This window comes from Chlamydomonas reinhardtii, chromosome 6 (genome assembly GCF_000002595.2).
Source record: "Chlamydomonas reinhardtii strain CC-503 cw92 mt+ chromosome 6, whole genome shotgun sequence".
Taxonomy (NCBI): Eukaryota; Viridiplantae; Chlorophyta; class Chlorophyceae; order Chlamydomonadales; family Chlamydomonadaceae; genus Chlamydomonas; species Chlamydomonas reinhardtii.
This window is the reverse complement of record NC_057009.1, coordinates 340,604-360,429: the sequence shown is the minus strand read 5'-3', so window position 1 is coordinate 360,429 and position 19,826 is coordinate 340,604. Positions and strand designations below refer to the sequence as shown.

The following is a 19,826-nucleotide window of genomic DNA, read 5'->3' as shown; positions in this document are numbered from 1 at the left end:
CCGGGCGCCCAGAGCGTGAGGAATGCGCGTCAGCAAGCTGCCAGCCTGCCAGCAGCAAGCCAGCTACCGTATGTACAGGACCCTAGCCGCGCGGGCCCACGCCTTGCCGTTACGGACCCACGCCTTGCCGTTGCGCCTTGATTGATGAATGTAGTGTTCGGGTCTGGGGACACCTTGAGCTGCGCCAACCTGCCCCTCGCCCTGCTCCGTCGCAGTCCACGGTCGAGCCAACCACATGCCCGCCCCCCTCATCCCCCCTAGTGCTTTGCTGCATGTGCGACATCAGCACGTCATGCGCTTGCGCTCTCCGTCCCATACGCATTTCAGTCCATCTTCGTTACATGAACTGAACTGAAGCACGGGTTAAAGCTGTGGCCCACAGTTGACCACCTCGCGGGGTGCGCGCCCAAAACTTCTGTGCGGGCATCTTCGGTGCTTATCCGTGGACGCCGGTCATCTACCTGCAGGTGCTCAAACACACTCCACACGCGTCTCGCAGCTGCGTGGCGTCATGGACGGTGCTGTTGCCCGGCCGGGCACCTCGCGCGTTCCGCCGCCTCCACGCAACTCCATCGCCGACACTACGCCACCCGTTTCCGTGCTGCCCACCAACACCCTCGCACCACCATGACCGGGTATTTGCTTGTCCTGCTTGTCGCACTCCTGCCCACTTCGCCTGACCCATCACAGCCACCCCCAAGCTCCTGTCTCAAGGGACCTCCTGCAGCCGCCTCCCTGCTCACAGCACCCGTTGCGAGGGTTGGAACTGGCACATACGGCTGGCGCAGCACCCTCCCGCCACAACATGTTTGGCCCGAAGTCCCTGTTCCTGTGCGGCTGTGTGCCTGTGCGGCACCCCACGCCACCGTTACCACCCAGCACCTCGAGCCAGGACGCCATCTACCTCTATCACTCGTCGTCCTCGTCCTCCTCATCCTCCTCATCCTCCTGGCTCTGCAGCCACTCCACCACCTGCGCCACCGCCTTGCGCACCGCCTTGCCGCCGTCCGCCGGCACGCCCAGCAGCTTGCCGGCGTCGGACTTCTGCGCCCATGCCAGGATGACGTCCTCCTCCACCAGGTCCGTCTCGTACAGCTGCTTCAGCAGGTACGGGGCCTCCTTCAGCCGCTCTGCAACCAGGGGGAGGAAGGGGAGGGCGGGAGGACGCGTGAGCAGGCGTTGGGGCCGGGCGCGGCATGAGCTGCGGATCAGGGTGTCTGCGCCCGGCTGCAAGCCCCCTGTACCCGGGCGCGCCCCTGCGTTACACACCCTGAGCCTCACATTTTGTGTTGCCCACATTCATGACCTCTGTGCAAATGATCTGACTGAGCAAGCCGTTGCCCTCATCCCCGCCCCACCACATTACTATTCAATGACACTTTGGGCACAACAAGTTGGGCGAATTCACGCCCCTCGGCACCTCAGCCTCGACCCACTGCCCCGTCATGTGCCCCGGACGGCCCAGCTGCTGCCCGCCCGCCCGCCCGCTCGCCCCGCCGCCCTCCACCCACCCGGCGCCGCCACCGCGAACATGTGCTCCATGGCAATCAGCTGCGCCAGCTGGCTCTGCGGGTCCTGAGCGAACTGCGCAAAAATGTTCTTGCGCGCCTTCAGCGTCACGTCCATCTTGGTATCGCTGCCCGCCAGAGCCGCCTCGTACAGCACCCGCATCTTGCCTGCATGCCGGGGCGGGGCAGGGGAGGGGGCAGAGCAGCAACGTGGGTGAGGCGGCGGAGGAAGCAAGGAGTGGCCAGACCCGTGCCTGAACGTAGTGCGTTCCCGCTGCCTACACGCTCTCTCGCCAGGCCTGTCAAGCGTTCCCGAGCGCCGCCGGCTGCCGGCTCGTGTGTCCCTCAAAAGTCCGTCTGTGCCCTGCTCCTGCCCGCTCACGGCCGGCCCCCCCCTCACCCGCCACGCCGCCCTCCACCGTCATGCCCTTGAGCTCCTTCACCACCGTGGGCGCGTCCTTGTCCGCCAGCAGCGCGCGCAGCCGCACCACCGGGTCGGCACTGGCCAGCGCCGCAGCCTGGGCCGCAGCCACCGCCCGTGCAGCCTCCTCCTCAGCCGCCTTCTTCTCCTCCTCAGCCTGGGGGTGGGGCGGATGCGGTGTGCCAGGCTGAAAACAACCCCGGTGCGGTGCGCGCGCGGTGGCATTCGTAGGACCGCAGCCTGAGTGCTATGTGCCGGTGCTGCCCCCCGCGCGGTGCACCACTGCCCCCGAAATGTCACAGCCAACCGAGAGCCCTTCCCGCAGAGTCGGTCCGTCACTTGCAACAGCGCGAACCTCACAGCGCCCCCACCCCATCGTACGGACGCCTGCGGCATTCACGCGCAAGCGGCCGCTCCCTGCGTCCATGCGCTGCCTGGTCTGTGTCCATGTACACCCTCTTGTATTACTAGTCTCCAAGCTGGACCCAGTGCGGACCACAGCCGCCGCCGCCCCACCTTCTTGCGCGCCTCCTCCTCCGCGGCCTTCTTGGCCTCGCGCTCCGCCTTCCGCCGCGCCGCCTCCTGCTCCGCCTCCAGGTTGCCCACTGTCACCATGGCTGCTGTGGCCGCCGTCAGCTGCTCCTGCGCGCGGCGCTTGGCGGCCTCCGCCGACGTGTCCGTCATCCACACCACCCCGTCATCGTCCTCATCGCCGCTGTTCTCGTCCTCCTCCTGCAAAGGTGCGAGTGCGTGGGGCGTGTGCGATGCGGTGCGGTAGGTGCACAGGTGCGCCGTCGGGCGCGGCAATGACCAGCCACCGCTCCCCACTTCGTTCGCGCATGTCCGAGTGAAGCTCGTCACCGCGACCGCCGTCATGGCAGCCTGACTGCATGGCCTGAGTTGGCTAGCCACACGGAGGCCCTCAGCTACCCGGCTCTGTTCCACCCTGCGTGTCCGGCCGCTGCGCCCAAGCTCCTGTCCATGCCCTGACGGACCTGACGCCCCCTTACACACGCAACGATTGCTCGGCCTGCACATACCCAACACTGCCGTACCCCTTGCCCTGTAAATCCGCACTCCGCCGCACTGCCCACCTCGGACGCCTTGTCCTCGCCCTCCTCGCCCTCCTTGCCCTCCTTCTTCTTCTTCTTGTCCCTGCAGTAAGGGCAGCCATGGTAGCAGTGCTTGGTGCCAGCAGCCAGTCGCAGCCATGGTGGCAGTGCTTGGTGCCAGCGTTCAGTAGCACACACCGCTACTCAGCGGCATGAGCCCGACCCAGCCGCGGCGGGCACCTGCCCATCCGGCTCCGTGGCCGCCCCCACTCACTTCTTCTCCTTCTTCTCCTTGTCCTTCTTCTTCTTCTCCTTCTTCTCCTTCTCCCCCAGGGCCTCCGCGTCCTTCACTCGCTCCTCCTCCGCCTTCTTCAGCCTGTGCGCATGTGCACACGCGGATAACACTGGTGAGTGCTTTGTCCAACACTGCAATGCAGCAGGAGGCGCACCCTGTCCGTCCCCGAACCCCCTTCAGCCCACCCCCATGCACTGGTCACGCCCCGGATCCAGAAAGCTAGCCCTTGAAGCTAGCCCCAGTGACCCACTTCTGCTCCTCCTTTTTCAACTTGTTCTCGGGGGGGTTCTTCAGGATGAAGGTGTTCAGCTTGTGCCGGGGGTCCACGTCGGACACGAAGCCGCACGCTTTGCACTGCGGGGCGCCAGCAGACACGAGCACGGCAACTCGCAACGCGCACAGAAGCCATATCGCAGGCTGCGGGAGGACGCCTTTATAAGCTGGCCTTAAGGCGACAGGGGGTGACGCCGGCACATGAAAGAAGCACGCATGCAAAACACCCCGACGCCCCGCACACAGCTTTGTCTGGCCCCGCCCAGCCCCCACCTTCAGGTATATGTTCTCCTTCTTGATCTTAATCTGCGTCTCTGGGTTGTTGCAGCTATAGCAGCAGACATACTTCTTGATGAATACCTCCAGCAGCTCTGAGAGCTTGCGCGTATCGTGCGCACCGTTAACGATGGACGTTCCACTCGCCTTGTCGAAGTTGGTCTGAGCCCCGAGCTCGCACCCGTAGTACTTCAAAACATCTGTATGTGAACACCACAATTGGGTCAGTTCAAGGCCCCCAAGCTGCTGGGAGCCGGGAGGCAACGATGCACGCAGCTGCCCGGACAACACACTCCTCCGCAGCGGCGGCTTACACTCAGGTGGGCGCTCCAGAGCCTTTGCAATCTCAACGTTGTTTACAACGTTAGTCTTGATGCCGTTGCCTCGGCCCTCAATCTGCAGCCAGCCGAACAAAGCAGGCGCCTCAACCGCCCGTTCCCAAGCCACTCTGCTGCCATAGGTAGCAGCCGCGCACTTAATGCGCCTGCACACCTTGGCCTGCAGCTTCGGCATTTTGTAGCGATAGAACGCATCGTCGGCGTTCGCGGCTCCGATATTCTGCATCTTTGTCGCTCTCGTCGCACTTCAGAAACAGCTGGCATTCAAAGCCAAAAGAGATACGGGGAAGCGCAGGCCAAAGCGACTGAGACGCTCCTCTTGACCTACAGTTGAGGTAAGCTGCAAAGGCTTTGATAAGTGGACTCGGTGTGGTAAAAGTGTAGTAACTTTTATGCACGATACAGCGGACTGGCGTCGCTACAAGACCTGATCGGCCGGGGGCGGAGCGGCATGGGCCTCCGCCGCACCAGCCAGCACGATGGGCTTTCGCCTGGCCCCCACCGCTCCTGCTGGCTGCTGACTCGCCCCACATTCACATCCACACCCACGCCCCACCCCAACCCCTGCAGCAGCTCCCTGTAACTTGCACATGGCTGCCATGGCTTGGGTTTTCACGAAGCCGCTTTTGAGTTTTGGGCTCCGCTTCCTTGGGTGCCTACAGCACCCATTTAGCTTGGTCCTGCATTACTCCCGGCCAAGGAGCACACAGCCCGCTCCAGCCGCCGTAAGTATATCTGACGAAGGCGGACAGGAGGGCGAACATGCCGCCACGCGACGGCATCCTATATATCTCCAAAGAATGGCGGTACCATCAAAGTGCGTTGAACGCTGCATGGAGGTACCGGTACGTGGGCGGTGGGCAACAGCGACTGCTGTCAAACGTGCACGTAAGTTCTGCGGGTAACAGAATTCTGGGGCGGTCAGAAACATGCGTTACGTGTGGGGTTTCCCCGCGCTGATGGGATGTGGTGCCTGGTGGTCACCCATCCCATCCTCGCGCGTGGGACAGGCCATTGTATGCCGCGCACATTCGCGTTTCGACAGCACTCCGCTATGCCGCTTTGTGGTACCTGACGTAAATGCTGCCCCGCCGCCCTCGCGCCCTTCATCGTAGGAGGGGGACAGTGCCCCCCGACCTCTGGCCGGATGTGCCTTTCTGCATGGTCCTGTGCGGAATACTGTTCTGGGTTGCGGTGGTTCCCGTTGCTGGGTTGGTGAACATGGCCGCTTGGATAGGTGGGGGTGCGTGGCGGGCGGTTAGCAGCTGGCTGTGTGCCCCGGACTGCGTGGGGCCCGCGACCCATTCTGCAGCGTGTTGGTGCGTCAGTGCGTGTGAACCTGCATTTGATCGTGCACCTGCGGTGTTTCCCGTATGGTAGCCGGCCTGCTTTGTTGCTGGGTTGGTGGTGGTGTGTGTGGGGGGGTAGTTTCGACTGGGAAAGTATTGACGGTATTAGGTGACGGTTATGCTGTATTCACTTACGGTTTGGGTTGGGGATTCTGCTATCTTTTCTTTTTCCTGCTCTGAGTTTCGTGCTTGCTTCGCCTGTCTTTGGGGCCCCGGTCTGCCCTTGCTTTGCCCCGGAGGGTCGGGGGGATAGGGGGGGATGCCTTTGGGTTTCGGTGGCTCGTGCGGTTGTCTTTGGCGTTCCCTTCCCCCGCACCCAGGATAGGCCACGCTCTCCTCCTCGCTCTTTTGCATTGGGTTCGGTTCAGTTTGGGCTGGTATCTGCAAATCCCCTCCCACCCCGTCGGCACTGCACGCTGAACTGGACGCTGGGAATGAGCCCATAGCCGATAGCTGGGCTCAGGGGCTCAGTTCCCGTCATGCCTGGCCTTGCGCCCTTGCAATGCCGCGCAATGTGACAGGGGGAGGGGGCAAGCTGGGGTACTGCGTAGCGGTAGGGTTTGATTTGAGAACTGGGGAATGGAAGGCGGTACTGGAGGTGCGCGGGGTAGCTGGCCTGGCCCCTAGCACCTCATCACCTCATGCCCCAGCTTTCGGTACCCTGGAAGCCAGGCCGACTAAGCACCTAGACGCACGGCGGGTGACGTGTCCAACTCACATTGGCGTTGGTGTGTGAAACAGCGGCTTACAAAACATAAAGGACGGCGGCAGGGGTGGCCGGCGGGGAACGTCGGAGAGGCGGAGACAAAGCAGGCAGGGATGGGGCGCACGAATGGGGCGGCTGATGGACATATGCCTCTCGCGTGGCACGGAAGTACGGGACCTGTGAGGCCTCGTGTCAGCTCGTACCGGAGTGCGCTCTGGGTTCTGTACGCAGGGGCTGGTCCTGGTATGCAATCAGGCACTTGTATATTGCCTTGCAAACCCTGCTCCCTGTTGTTCGTCTCAGCGAGGCTCAGCGCCATCCAGAGCGCGCATCCATTCCATCGCTGCCTCGAGGCTTACCACAAGGCGGGCCTTAGGTTGCCTTGATGATGGCACAATTGTAGGTCTGGGGCAGGATGAGTAACAAAGAAGCCGCGGCTGGCTCTCATTATCACTTCATGATCGCAGGCGAAACAACACGGGAAGTTGAACGGGCTGGGAGTGGGACCCTGTGGGACCCATGCACCCTGAATGCGTTGAGCACCCTAAATGCAATGAGCCGTAGTGCCTAGCCATCTACTCCATAACATAAACAATAAACCACACACACGCAGATTGCATTGGGACTTCGTCTCTTCAGCTTCTCGCATCCAATCATCCATGGCACAGGCCAGCGCCAGGGCAGGTGGCAGGTGGGCGAGCGGCATGAAAGAATTTCTATACTCTGCAAAAGACAAGTTTTTAGCGAAAATGGCCACTGGGTTCTCATACCTCGGCTTCATGACGTTCTACGGCACTGGAGTCGTCATAGCCTTGCGGTACCAGGCGACACAGGTGCGATTGCCAGACGTGGAGGCGATGGACAGCCATGTCCGTTGCGCCTCGGGCTGCCCCGCAGGCGCGGTCATGTCAGGCCTCTCATACGTGCCACGGCTCCGCCCCCTCAGGCCGACCTAGAGCTCCCACCCGAGTACGTGCTGGAGCTCCCCCTGGACCGGCTGCAACTGGTGGACGCTGTTGATCCTAGCCCGCTCAGGGGCCCTACAACCCAGGTGCTTGCGACCAACACGTAGTGTCAACCGCGCCAGTTCTCATTGTAGGGCTGGGTGCGAGAGATGGATAGTACGTGCCGTGTGCACGATATCAGTCGACGATCGACAAACTTGCGTGCTGCGCCTTCCTAGATAGGAGGGATAAGGAGATGGATAGGAACACCCTGAAAGAGGATTTAGTGCACATATCACGCCGTTGCGACATTGCGGCCTGCAATGTGACCTTTCCTGTCATTCCTTCACCTTTGCATTCTTCATCCCACCGCATCGTCCCTGAAGATTGAGCTGCCCAAAGTGGTGGCGGCCCTGAAGCACGCAGCGGGCGACCGCCGCTGCCAGGGCCTGGTGACGTATGTGGGGGCGCGCGAGAACCTGGGCGGTCTGGCCACCGTGCAGGTGAGACAAGAGCACGCGGATGCCCGGGCGTTGAAGTGATGGAGCGAGCGCAGAGTCAGAGCGCCGACTAGCTATGCATAAGGTCACAGCCTTACTTGCTCTAGTCGCACAACCTGCCCCCTGACTTCCCAGCCCAACCCCCAATCACAGGAGCTCCGCGGTGCCATTTCCAGGTTCCGGAAAAAGGTGACGGCCGCGCGCCTCGCGGCTGGACATGGCAACAGCAGTATGGAGGGCGCGCCCGCCTCGGTGGCCTTCGCTGCCAGCTATGGCGATGCGGCCGGCTACGGCAGTGGTGGCATGCTGCCGTACCTGCTTGCGTCCGCCTGCGACCGCGTGTACCTGCAGCCGTTGGGTGCGTGGGTGCCTTGCATGCGTGATGCGTGATGCCGGGACAGGAGCCGCACGCTCACAGGTCGGAATGCAGATTACCGCGTGTTGGCAACTCACGCCGGGGGAAACATGCCACTGGTGTAAATCATTGGGATACTCTCGAGATGCCGTTTACGGTAGCACTGGGCTGTGTCCAACAATTGAACGGGGTACCTTGGGGCCGCCGATGCCCCGGCTTGCTGACCAGACTGCTGCCGCTGCTCCCCCCAGGCCTAATGGGGCTGCAGGGGCCCACCGTGCCGGGCGGCCCCTTCACGCGTCACGAGTCCAAGGGCGCCGCCGCCAGCTCCATCACACCGTGCAACGCAGGGCTGCCTTCGGGCCCCCAGGGGGAGAGCTTTCAGGCGGCCCTGGCAGACCTGGAGGCGCAGGTGAGTGGACCGTATCCGACAATTACGATGGAGGACTCCATGCATGCTTGCAATAACGCGCCGCCGTAAAAGCATGCACCCTCCAATGCTCACACATGTGTGATGAATTGCCCACGTATACACGGCGCATCAGGCGGTGGCTGAGGTGGCGGCTTCACGCGGTGTGGACGGCGAGGCGGTGCGGGAGGCGGTGAAGGCGGCTCCGCTGCTGCCGGCTGCGGCGCTGCAGCGCGGCCTGCTGGATGGCGCCAACTACCAGTGGGTGGTGGGCTGGTCATAGGGAATTGAAGCGCGAGGAGCTGCCATTCACGACAACCAGCTCCCCCCCTTGACGTCGGCATTTCAAACATTGAATAAGTCACATGGAAGCAAGACGAAGTAAAGCCGCCCCGCCCTCGCTCGCCCCACGTAGGGACGAAGTGCAGTCCCTGTATAAACGGGCGGACCCCGTGGAGCAGTACAAGCGCAGCTTGGAGAAGAACGGCATACTGCAACAGCTGAGGGAGGTGAGGCCGGCAGAGCTATGGCTCTGGCTTGGATTGGGACAGGCGCACTACAGCACATCCGTTCTCGAACGTTAGTTGCGACTGCACCCTCCGCCGCCTCCCGCGCAGACCAGCCACAGCCTGAGCCAGATCCCGCTCGTGCCCATCGACAAGTACATCCAGGTGCGTTACTTGGCTTGCTCGCTTGCCTGCCAAGCCGCCAACCCGGCTATGCTGCCAATCTGTAGCAGCTGTACGCACTTTGACGTGCGTGCCGGGGGTTTACGTTATCGGGTACGTCATGCGAGCGGGCTTGCCCTGCTGACAAGTCTCCGAATGCACAGGTGCTGGAGAAGCAACACGCCGCCAAGGCACGTCAATGGTGCCGCTGGTTTGCCGGCACGCCCTTGGCGGGATACTTTATGTACAAGGCGCCTCACGGATACCTATCACAGGTAGGTGCGTGACACTTGCATGTCGCGGTGTGTCATTCATCGCAGGCGGCGCGTTAGTTAGTGCAGGCAGGGGCGTACACGCTAGGCCCGAGGCGTACACGCTAGGCCCTGTCAGCCGCGTTAGTTAGTGCAGGCAAGGGCGTACACGCTAGGCCCGAGGCCCTGTCAGCCGCTGCATAGGACGAGCGCGGCGCGCACAATGGTGCAAGGTCATGGGTAACGCCGCCTGACCTTGGCACGTGTCCGATGTTGCTGCCGCCCGCCCGGGGGGTTGCTACCATGCAGGGCACGGCAGCGCTGGAGCGGTACCCGGGCGTGGGCCCCGTGGAGGACCGGGTGGATGACTGGCTGGAGCCCTGCATTGCGGTGGTGACGGTGTCGGGCACGATCGTGCAGGGGCCCGTGCCACCTGGCAGCCTCGCAGCCTCGCAGCCAACAACCAGCAGCAGCAGCAGCAGCAACAGCAGGTGCGTATGGCCTGTGGGCGTGGGCGTATGTGCGGGTGTAGCAACAGGAGCGTATGGCTCGTGGGAGTTATTGCGCAGTGCAGCACACATACACCGAGTGCGCAGAGCTCGGGTTACGCCATGACCTGCTGACCTTCTGCTGTGCCTGGCTCGCAAGCAACTGCCTGAGCGAGTGCCTACCTTTTGCCCCTCCTCGGCGCCGCACGCCAGCAGGTCGTGGACGCGGCCAAGCTGGTCGCTGACCTCCGCATGATGATGGACGACCACCTGGGTAGGGGTGTGTTGTGGAGCTCCGAAGTGGATTTAAGTGGATGGCAATGCACTGCTCTGGTCGCTGGCGGTCCTCGCAATGTGGCCACATCCTCTCACCGCTTCCCTACCAACCCCTCCTTGGTGTGTTTGGTGTCGCAGTGCGGGCGGTGGTGGTGCGGGTTAACAGCCCGGGCGGCTCGGCGCTGGCCTCAGACTCCATCCGCCGCGAGCTTCAGCGCCTCAAGACATTAGGCAAGACCGTGGTGGTCAGGTGCGTGGGCATGAGCTGTGGGCATATTGACCTCCACAAAGCGTGCCCACACAACCTCCCCCAAACACCCTCCACGCAGCATGGGCGACGTGGCGGCTGGCGGGGCCTACTACATCGCGTCGGCTGCAAACGCGGTAGTGGCGCAGCCGGGCACCGTCACAGGCGGCATCGGGGCGGCGGAGAACAAGACCGTCACGGTGCGCGGGTAACATGTGTGCAGGCAGGCAGGCAGGGAGCGAGGGTTGGGCGCCGTGCGATTCGCGAAATCCCACTACTGTACGCCACAGCCTAGTAACGATGCGTTTCCTCAACCTCACTCTCGCGGACATTGTAGCGTTGACCTTTTCCTAGTATGCTGCTGCTGGTCCATTCCACGCGCCTGTAATTGTGCTCCGCCGCTACTGAACCTTGGCGGCTCTTGTGCTGCCCTGCCACATCAGCAGGCGGCGCCGCTGAAACACGTGCAAGATGAGCTTGTAGGACAGGTGTGTTCTGGGAGCGTTTGTGGGTAATGACTCGTGCGGTGCCCGACCATAGCAGGCGTGAAATACCAGCACTGACCTATATCCGCCCGCCCTGACCCGTGCTCCTGTGTGTGCGACACCGTAGGTGGCCAAGAGCCGCGGGCGGGCGATGTGGGAGATGCAGCAGCTGGCCCACGGCCGCGTGTACACGGGGCGGCAGGCGTACGACATCGGCCTGGTGGACCAGCTGGGGGGGCTGGAGGAGGCGATCAGGTGGGGGGGGGGGGTGCAGGGGCAGGGGCAGGGCGTAGGGTGCAAGGGCATAGTAGCCCACGACGTCTGAAGAGCGAGGTCTTATGGGCCGCGCGTTGTGCCAGATGCGAGCGGGGAGGTGCGAGGCAGCTGTCACGACCTGCTTACACGCGCCCAACAACCATAATACACACACACACACACACACACACACACACACACACGTGTCCTTGGCCCGCACGTACGTCCGCTCGCAGCCACGCCAAGGCTCTGGCAGATCTGGACGAGGACGTGTCGGTGTACGAGCACCCGCTGCGCCGCCTGCCGCTGGAGCTGACCCTCTTCAAGCGGTCGGGCATAGTGGCCGGCGCCGCCGGGGACGGCAGCATCAGCAGCGACTTGCGCTCTGCCATTGTGAGCGGGCTGGCGGAGATGGGCGCGGTGATGGTCCTGGCGGCGGCCGCAGTGGGGCTGCCGGTCTCGGCGGGCGGCCGATTCGCGGCAGCGGTCGGTGGCGGTGGGCCGGGTGGCGCCGACGGGCGGGGGGCGGCGCAGTTGGGGCCGGCGGGGCCGAGGCCGGCGCTGCCGCAGCTGGGCGGGGAGCCGCATTACATGTACTCTACGGACGCGGCGACGCTGGTGACACAGGTGTAGGTGTCGGTTGTGAGAGTGCAGCTAGATTGGGCGTAGACTTGGGTGCAGTTTGGTTTGCGGGGTACGTTTCCTAAGTCGACACGCGCGTAGGAACTGGTTTCATGATATTTGGATCGCTATGCTCTCTGGTGGCTCAGCCCATTCAGATGCACATGTATAGTGGGCTGTGCAGGAGTGGTTAACCAGGAGTGGTTAACGGCCTCATGCATGCAGGGGTGTGCGACAGGTACCGTCATGTCCGTAAGACAGCTAGTGTGTGGCCGCCCCTCTGACTGGGTACTCTTGGATTGAGTGAGCCTTTTGGACGCCAACGGCATGTGTACGAGGAGCAGCGGTAAACACTTCTCTAGCGGTAATCCTCCATTTACACTGTCATAGGCTCACAGCAAGGCCTTTTCGCCGCTGCCAGGTGCCAACTGTGATATAATATGTGCGGCATGTGGACCTTCGCTGCATCTCAAACTCGGGAGTGTGTGCACTACTGGCCAACCCGAGTCCTTATCCTGGCCCGCACTTGTGGCACCCGCACAGCAATCTGCACCCCATTCCACACAGAAACGCATAGGAACAACCCATTGTACTCGTCCGGGCAACCTATCGCATGTCCCTGCCCCAGCCCATAACCACACACAAAACACAACCAAAGAACGCTTGCTGGCCATCACCCCCACAATGTCCACCCTCCGTAATCTGTGCCACGGCTTACCGTCTGCCTGCCCGACCTGTTCCCGGAAGCAGCACCCTGATGTTCACCGGGAGCCGCCCCCGGTGCAAGAGCGCCCCATCAAGTATTCATACCCGCCCACCCAGCCACCCATCCACCCACCCACCCACCCACCCAGCTGCGCACCGGCCATTGCAGCCCTGCGTGCCCCGCGCCGCTGCATAACCCCGTGTCCGCACTCCCCGCCCTGCCACTGGCGCGCTCCCTACGCCTTGACGCCGGCTCCGTGGATGAAGCGCGCGCTGTCCACCGTGTACACCTCCTTCTCCTCCTGCAGCGCCACCCGCACCATCTTGTTCAGGTGGCGCAGGCCCTGGAACGTGACGCCGTCCAGGAAGTGCAGCGGCACGCCGTCCAGCCGGGCGCCTATCCGCGAGTCCAGCTCCTCGGGGCTGAGCGGAGCCTGCGGGGCAAGGCGGGGCAAGGCGAGGGGGAGGGTCATGGAGGGAAGGTGCGTGTGTGGGGTGGAGGCGGGGGAGGGGAGCGGGGAGGGGCTGGAGCAACCTCTGCCAGCGGGCAGGTCCCAGGCAGGTACCGTATCGGCCCCACGCACAGCTAGCGGCCGCCTTCACCGCGAGCATTGAGCCATGGACGGAGCACGCCCGGGCTGCCCTCGGGGCCCTCCTGGCCTCGCCCTTCCAAACCCGGCGGCCATACGCCCTGACACCAACCCAACCATCCACAAACCCTGACCTACGATAAACGTGCAGGTTCCCGCAAGTTCGCGGTGCAGCCCAACAACGCATTTACTTGGGTTTGGTTCTATTCACCCGCCCAGCCGCCCAGCCCGCCCACCTGCGCGGCGTCGCTGAAGGCCATGTTGTAGCCCCAGATGTCGCAGAAGGAGGGGATGTGCTGCGCGTACGGCACCACCACCGGGAACACGGAGCGCACGGTGGAGTGGATGGCGGTGAACACCTCCTTGCACGACAGGAAGCCCGCCGGACCCGACTGCGTGATGAAGATGCCACCCGGCGCCAGCTTCTTCAGCACCACGTTGCGGTAAAACTCCTGCGCGGCAGCAAGCAGCAGCAGCGGCGGCAGGTGGATGCAGCGGGCACTGGCCGGCCCCCCATGTGCGGTGGCGTTGACTCCGTTGCCCCCCCCCCAGCTGCACGGTGTGTGACTGCCCCCCCCCCCAGCCCCCTCGGCCCCACCTGCGTGTACAGCTGGTAGCAGGGCCCGCCGTCCAGCGGGTCCGCCAGGTCGCCGATCACCACGTCGAACGAGCCGTCGGGCGCCTGCTCCAGCTGCGTGCGCGCGTCGTCGTTGATGAGCGTGAGGCGCGGGTCGGCGAAGGCCTGGGTGTTGCGCTCCAGGTGCTTGGAGCAGAAGTCCGTCACCACCTGGGTGTGTGCGGGCGATTGGCGGATTGTGGTAAGGTGTGTTGAACAACGACACGGCAACAAAACCCGCCCATGTGTGGTAAACGTTTCAAGGGAAGGGTTGACATTGAAACACACACACAGACACAAACAACACATACACTGCGTGTGGCCTTCCTTGTGCTCTCCTGTATCACACACACCTTGTCAATGTCCACCATGACCACCTGCTCCACTGTCTTGTGGCGCAGCACCTCACGAGCGGTGGCGCCCTCGCCGCCTGGTGGAGCAGCAGGGACCCGGCGGTTTGGCGATGTTGGGTGGGTTCGAATGGACAGGGACATCGCACCCGGGAGGCGCATGCAAATGCTGCCAGCAATCGCCAACACGTGCCCATGGGTTCAGGCCAAGCAGAGCGGCCCCGCTGCCCCTCTTGGCAGTCTAGCCCGGCCGCTACAGTGCTCTCCGGCCCCCGCCCTGCCCTCCGGCCCCCGCCCTGCCCTCCGGCCCCCGCCATGCCCTCCGGTCCCCGCCCTGCCCTCCAGCCCCCGGCCTCACCGCCCATGATGTAGACGCGCTTGGGGCAGGCGTGGTGCAGCAGCGGCGGGTGCACCAGCAGCTCGTGGTACACCTGCTCGTCCGCCTCCGTGCTCTGCATCTTGCCGTCCAGCAGCAGCACCTGCACAGCGCGGGGAGGTGGGGGCGGTGCGGTGGGAGGCAGGAGGTGGGAGGGTCCAGAGGCAAGTTCGTGGGATGCTTTGCTCCTGGCGCCACACTCCATGGCATGCCATGCCGCCCCACTCCGCGCGCTCACGTCCACGCTCCTGCCTCACCACGCTGCTTCCCCCTGCTCCCACTCCGGCATGCACCCGCCTAGCACTTCGCCTCCAGCGCATGCACCGCGGTGGCTCGCTAGTACCCCCACCACACCCAACACGTCTCACAGCACGGCCACGACGCCGCAGCCGGCAAACCTTCTCGCTGTATCTGGCGCTCTGCTTGTCTTTCATAACCTTGCAACCCCCTCCTTTGGGCTTGGTACAGACTACGGTACCCCGACTTGGGCATTTCCCCGCCTCCGCCCCATGATGACCGGCCGCCCCGACACTGCGTGGCTATGTTCTATGGGAGATAGGAGGTACTGATGCTGGCACTGCATCGCACGCCACGCCACGCTACCCGCAGCGCCCGATGATAGTGAGCCGGAATAACGCCCATGCCATTGCTTCTCCTGCTCTCATGCACACACGTCCCATCCATAACCGCGTCTCCATTCACATGCGCCGTGGCGGCTCGTCATCCTTCCCCCCACATACATGTCTCACGTCACGGCCACGTCACAGGCGCCGACCGCCTGCTAGCCGCCTGCCAGCCCGCCTCTGCCTCCACCCGCCACTCCGCCGACACCCTGGCCAGTACTGGTAGGCGCCAACGCGCCCCCATCAGGTGACTCCCACGGGTGGCTCCCTGTCTTCAACCTCCCTTGTCCCCTCCTATTGCCGTCGTTTGCCCGCCGCGTCTTCCGCGACCCCTCTCACCTTGCCCCAGGTGGGCGTGTCCACCAGGTCAATCTCCTGGAACTCGGACCGGCCGCTGAACAGCACCTCACTCACGCGGTACGACCAGCGGTAGTCATCTCCCAGGTCCTCCTCCAGCTGCAGGGAGGCAGGGAGGCGAGGGAGGGCGAGGGAGGGCAGGATGTGAGGGGCATGGAGGGGCAGAGGGGGAGGCGTTGTGTATGGCGGGCCGCTTTGGCGCTCCACGGCAGGCGCAGCAGGCCGACGCGCCGCGTCAACCTTGGTAACCGGTGGCCATTACGCGTCCGCTTCCTTTTAAGAAACATGTAATCCCGCAAGCACAGCTCCAACCCTGACTAGGCTTTGCCACGGAGGCAGGCCCGCCCTCGCCCGGCGGCTATTTCTAGGCTGCGGTTAGACCTAGCGGTGCGCTCACCCATAATCGCTTGGCGTAGTTGGCCATTATGTACAAGGCGTAGAAACAAACGGTAACTTTTGGGCGGCGGCCTAAACCACTTTGTACCAGCGCCGCGAGGCCTTCTGCTAGTCAGCTGTGAAACAGTAAGTTTACTCAACAACACGGAAATGTTAGAAATAAGGTAATTATGGGAAATTCGCCGAGGAAGAAACCGCGGACCATGCATGAATACAGACTGCACAACGTCTTTGTGTTCATTACTGCAGGGCGCATACACAATTGCCGCTCACGCTTGATTTATTGCTGGTTCTTAAAACGCATGCGCTTCAAGCGCAACAGCTCTACAAACCATTGCTGCGGTCCCTGTCGATTCTGCGCTGTTGGCCTGAAGGAATGCGCCTATTCGCAAACACGCGTGGATGCGCAAGCGCGACACATGAACGGAGCCGATGCATTCTTGTCGGCTCGACGCGGTTTATTGGTGGTGGCGCTCCTCGCGTTGCGCACCAATCGTCACTGGAGCAGTCGAAGCCTTGCTTAATTTCGCGGCGCGGCAGGCCAGGCTTTCAACTGGTATGTTATTAAGCATGAACGGCCGTGCGGGACTGGACCGGCTAACGTCCCTAGAGCCGGCCGCTGAACATCCAGAATGTTTGGGAGCTGGCTGGGAGCACCACTCGCAGTGACATAATGCTTGTCAATTAAGAAGCGGTGTCCTGCAGGCTGCGGTCCAAGCGAGCGCTGCGGGCGACACGGCACAGGTTGCCACGCCCAGCACTGGTGCGCCAGGCGCCGAGTGGCTGCCTGCCTCCCTGGAGGCGCAGCTGGCGCCCATCACGTCGGCGCCTGACGCCAAGGAGGCCCTCAGGCAAGTGTGAAGTGCGGCTGGCGGCGTGGCGCGTTGCCGCCCGCACACCAGCGGAGCAGGGCGCGCGCGGTGTGCATGAGGGGTGCAGCGGGGTCGCTGTTTGGCCGCTACGTCTGTTGCTGCGGGGATGCGGGGCGGTGCCGCCGGAGCCTAGGGTGCCCCTGCGGCAGGTGACACAGACAGGGGGGGTAGCTGTCGCGGCAGCTCAGGGGTGTGTGTGGCGAGACCTGCCCGCCCGCAGTTGGCCCGCCCTCATCACCCTGGTGCCGCCTGCCCCCCGGCCTGACTGCCCCCCCGCTGCCCTCCTGCTGCCCACCCCACCCCACCCCCTGCACGCCCTCGCACACGCCCCTCCCAGGCGGCTGCTGGACGCGGGCAGTGGCCTGGCCCCGCTGCCGGCCGCCGCCCGCACCGCCTCCAACCGGGTCATGGGCTGCACGGCGCAGGTGTGGCTGGCGGCTGAGACGGACGCGGCCGGCCGCATGGCCTTCCAGGTGGGCCGGGCGGGCGGGCGGGAGGCGGCCGTGGGCGCTGTGGGCAGACGGAGGGGGGAGGCGGGGGGAGGAGGCGGGGAGTTGCATGGTGGGTCTGTGTGCAAGTGACCAGAGCTGAACCGGAGATGTGATACCGGGGGGTGGGGTGTGTTGTGGGGGTCGCCGGGCTGGCTGTCCCGGCCCGGGTGCAGGTGGGGGCGGGTGAGGCCGGAGGCGAGGTGGAGGGCAACACGGAGCGGCTGCAGACCTGTGGGCGGCTGGTGGGCGGCAGCGGACCGCTCGCTGACCGCCCTCGGGCCGAACCCACCCAGCTCGGAAGGGGCGAGCCTGCACGACACCGCACGGGCGCTGCGTGCGGCTGGTCCGGACAGGGGACTGGACGGAGGACGCACGGGCGCATGTGCACGTGTGTCAGTGACGCAGCACGTGCAAGGGCACCGCACACACCAGGCGCTGCCGGCTGGGGCGCGTACCATACACCCCAACGCGTCGGTTCTGGGTCCTATTCCATTGGGCTCGGGCATGTGACCCCAACGCGCCACTCCGCACGTCCACACGCGCAGGGCTGGAGCGACAGTGAGGTCAGTCGCGGGCTGGTGGCGCTGCTGGTGCGCGGGCTGAGCGGCTGCACGCCCGAGGAGGTCATGCAGGTGTGTGTGCGTGCGCAGAGAGCACAAGAAGGAAGGAAACAGGAATGACTGTGCGTGTGCATAGATCCGGATTCGTGCCTTGCGTTTGGGCGTGTGAGGGATAGGGCTCAAGGGCTGACAGGTGTTGGGGGGCGGCTGAGGGCTGCGCTACCCCTGCAGCTGTGCAGCGACACACGCCGCGACCCGCACCCCTCCCCCCCTCCCCCCCAGGTGTCGGCGAGCCAGGTGCAGCAGCGGCTGTCGCGGGTGCTGGGGCGCTCCGTGCTGCCGCCGGGCCGCGCCAACGGACTGGGCAACATGCTGGAGAGCGCGCGCAAGCGGGCGGCGCTGGCGGCGGCGGCGGCGGCCGGGCGGCGGCTGGACGTGTTCCCCTCGCTGCTCATCACCGCAGACGCCCTCACGCCGCAGGTACTCGGGCGCGGGTGCACTGGGGCTAGGAACTGGGCGCCTGGGGGGGTAGCCATCCATGGGATGGTGTGTATCCTGGGGGGGGAGGGAAAGGGTGATTGTCCATGAAAGACCGAAGGACCAAAGCCCATCCCGAGTTACTCGAGGCCGGGGGGTATGTGGGGGGTGGGCGGACTGGGGGTGTGTTGGTGGGCGACCACGACACACGCGCCGGACCCGCACCCCGCCGCCCTGACTGGCGCTGGCGCCTGCGGGGCCGCTGTGCAGGGCGCCTTCGCGGAGGCCCAGGCGCGCTACCTGGCGCCGGATGCGGCCGCCGTGTCGCAGCTGGTGCGTGTGTGCCGCGACAAGCACATCGGCGTGGTGGCGCACTTCTACATGGACCCGCAGGTGCAGGTGAGCAGGCGGGGCGGCAGGCGGCGGCGCACACGGGGTGGGTGGGGGAGCGGCTGTCTGCACCATTCCCAGTGAGAAACTAGGGGCACAACGGAGGGAGGGGGTTAGGTAACCTTACATGCAAGACAGAGTGACGGAGGGAGGACAGGTGGGGGCAGGTCAGGCCGGGTCTGAATGGGGTCGGCTCGGGCGGGACGGGGCGGGCGTGGTCTACCTGTGAGCTTGGCTCCAGCGGCACACGCCACGACCGCTCAGCCCCGGAGCCCACCCCGCCGCCGTGCGCCACATACTCCACAACAAACTGTGCCTGGACCCCAAACCCCAACGCCCTGACGCGCGCAGGGCGTGTTGTCGGCTGCTGCGGAGGAGTGGCCGCACATCGCCATCAGTGACTCGCTGGTGATGGCGGACACGGCCGTGCGCATGGCGGAGGCGGGATGCACGTGAGGCGGGGCGAGGGGCGGCAGCAGGCACTCCAGGGGGGGAGAGGGGCGGCAGCAGGCACTCCAGGGGGGGAGGGAGGCGGCAGCGGGGGGGGGGGAAGAGGTTAGCCGTCCATGAACGACTTTGCGAGTATGCCTCGGGGCGCTGCGGGGGGAGGGGCGGGACGGGGAGGGGCGTGCGGAGGCGGCGGGGCGCGGCATGGTCGGTGGGGTGGCGGGCGCGGGTCACGGGCGGATGGTCACTGGTTCTGTTCCCCCGTCCTCACTGCCCCTTGCCCCTCCGACTGGCCCCCCGCAGCACCATCTGTGTGCTGGGTGTGGACTTCATGAGTGAGAACGTGCGCGCCATCCTGGATGAGGCGGGGCACAGCGCAGTGCAGGTGGGGCCGGTGGGGGGGGGGGGAGGGGGGGGGGCAGGGGGGGCAAGGTCCATGGACAAGGGAAGGACAGGGACAAGAGGAGTACGGGAGGGCTGGAGGACAGGGCAGCAGAGGGGAACAGAGGCGAACAGGGGGGCAAGTTCCGGAGGGTGTGTGTGGAGCGAGCGAAAGGTGCAGGGCGGGAAGAGCGATGGCAGAGACGCATGGACATGCGCTAGGTTCCGGCCTCCCAGGTTTCAACACCGCCCGCCTCAACCCCATACCCTCTGCTGCCGCTGCCGCTGCCCCCCCCCCCCTCAGGTGTACCGGCTGGCTGAGTCGGACATTGGCTGCTCGCTGGCCGAGGCGGCGGAGAGCGACTCCTACAGCCGCTACCTGCAGCAGGCCGCACACACACCCAACAGGTGGGGCCAGGGGTGGGGGGGTGCGCGCGTGTGCGTGTGTGTGTATGGAGGCGGTCCACTCAGCCCCATG

At 64.6% G+C, this 19,826-nt stretch overlaps 4 protein-coding genes across 4 annotated transcripts in view; 2 read left to right on the top strand and 2 right to left on the bottom strand.

The window, feature by feature from the left end:
- Window positions 1–63: 63 nt before the first annotated feature.
- On the bottom strand, window positions 64–4,575 carry CHLRE_06g251600v5 (uncharacterized protein). Its single transcript, XM_001696598.2, has 10 exons — window positions 4,318–4,575; window positions 4,140–4,221; window positions 3,823–4,025; window positions 3,527–3,630; window positions 3,256–3,357; window positions 3,024–3,084; window positions 2,446–2,661; window positions 1,909–2,086; window positions 1,512–1,676; window positions 64–1,130 (listed from the first exon to the last, which is right to left on the bottom strand). Exons 1-10 carry the CDS (start codon window positions 4,387–4,389, stop codon window positions 910–912), a joined length of 1,404 nt encoding a protein of 467 aa, XP_001696650.2. The 5' UTR covers window positions 4,390–4,575; the 3' UTR covers window positions 64–909.
- A 1,950-nt stretch (window positions 4,576–6,525) lies between these two features.
- Window positions 6,526–11,981, top strand: CHLRE_06g251550v5 (uncharacterized protein). Its single transcript, XM_043062608.1, has 17 exons — window positions 6,526–7,051; window positions 7,165–7,269; window positions 7,549–7,665; window positions 7,816–8,020; window positions 8,269–8,429; window positions 8,563–8,687; window positions 8,842–8,935; window positions 9,044–9,097; window positions 9,259–9,369; window positions 9,655–9,836; window positions 9,915–9,933; window positions 10,050–10,107; window positions 10,248–10,359; window positions 10,439–10,556; window positions 10,803–10,844; window positions 10,969–11,096; window positions 11,333–11,981. The coding sequence occupies exons 1-17, from the start codon at window positions 6,968–6,970 to the stop codon at window positions 11,727–11,729; spliced, it is 2,112 nt and encodes a 703-aa protein (XP_042923314.1). The 5' UTR covers window positions 6,526–6,967; the 3' UTR covers window positions 11,730–11,981.
- Window positions 11,982–12,003: 22 nt separating this feature from the next.
- CHLRE_06g251500v5 (uncharacterized protein) lies at window positions 12,004–15,885 on the bottom strand. The gene is made up of 7 exons (XM_001696599.2): window positions 15,732–15,885; window positions 15,317–15,433; window positions 14,337–14,457; window positions 13,982–14,058; window positions 13,611–13,799; window positions 13,249–13,464; window positions 12,004–12,856 (listed from the first exon to the last, which is right to left on the bottom strand). Exons 1-7 carry the CDS (start codon window positions 15,756–15,758, stop codon window positions 12,659–12,661), a joined length of 945 nt encoding a protein of 314 aa, XP_001696651.2. The 5' UTR covers window positions 15,759–15,885; the 3' UTR covers window positions 12,004–12,658.
- A 100-nt stretch (window positions 15,886–15,985) lies between these two features.
- The window catches only part of CHLRE_06g251450v5 (uncharacterized protein), a 7,486-nt gene continuing 3,645 nt past the window's right edge, over window positions 15,986–19,826 (top strand). The window contains exons 1-9 of the mRNA XM_043062607.1: window positions 15,986–16,286; window positions 16,436–16,581; window positions 16,940–17,075; window positions 17,639–17,725; window positions 17,936–18,133; window positions 18,401–18,529; window positions 18,872–18,972; window positions 19,271–19,352; window positions 19,653–19,756. Of these exons, the coding sequence (XP_042923313.1) occupies window positions 16,107–16,286; window positions 16,436–16,581; window positions 16,940–17,075; window positions 17,639–17,725; window positions 17,936–18,133; window positions 18,401–18,529; window positions 18,872–18,972; window positions 19,271–19,352; window positions 19,653–19,756 (1,163 nt within the window). The 5' untranslated portion in view covers window positions 15,986–16,106. The remainder of the gene's footprint in view (window positions 16,287–16,435; window positions 16,582–16,939; window positions 17,076–17,638; window positions 17,726–17,935; window positions 18,134–18,400; window positions 18,530–18,871; window positions 18,973–19,270; window positions 19,353–19,652; window positions 19,757–19,826) is intronic.

Excerpts from the sequence above, each read along its gene's own strand:
- CHLRE_06g251600v5 (XM_001696598.2), bottom strand. The coding sequence starts at position 4,389 with ATGCAGAATATCGGAGCCGCGAACGCCGACGATGCGTTCTATCGCTAC. Across the intron at positions 3,631-3,822 it reads AGGAGAACATATACCTGAAG|TGCAAAGCGTGCGGCTTCGT; the intron begins GTGGGGGCTGGG and ends GGCGCCCCGCAG. Across the intron at positions 2,087-2,445 it reads AGGAGGAGGCGCGCAAGAAG|GCTGAGGAGGAGAAGAAGGC; the intron begins GTGGGGCGGCGG and ends CCCCACCCCCAG.
- CHLRE_06g251550v5 (XM_043062608.1), top strand. The coding sequence starts at position 6,968 with ATGGCCACTGGGTTCTCATACCTCGGCTTCATGACGTTCTACGGCACT. Across the intron at positions 9,098-9,258 it reads CCATCGACAAGTACATCCAG|GTGCTGGAGAAGCAACACGC; the intron begins GTGCGTTACTTG and ends CCGAATGCACAG. Across the intron at positions 11,097-11,332 it reads GGGCTGGAGGAGGCGATCAG|CCACGCCAAGGCTCTGGCAG; the intron begins GTGGGGGGGGGG and ends GTCCGCTCGCAG.
- CHLRE_06g251500v5 (XM_001696599.2), bottom strand. The coding sequence starts at position 15,758 with ATGGCCAACTACGCCAAGCGATTATGG. Across the intron at positions 15,434-15,731 it reads ACTACGCCAAGCGATTATGG|CTGGAGGAGGACCTGGGAGA; the intron begins GTGAGCGCACCG and ends GCCTCCCTGCAG. Across the intron at positions 14,458-15,316 it reads ACACGCCCACCTGGGGCAAG|GTGCTGCTGCTGGACGGCAA; the intron begins GTGAGAGGGGTC and ends CGCGCTGTGCAG.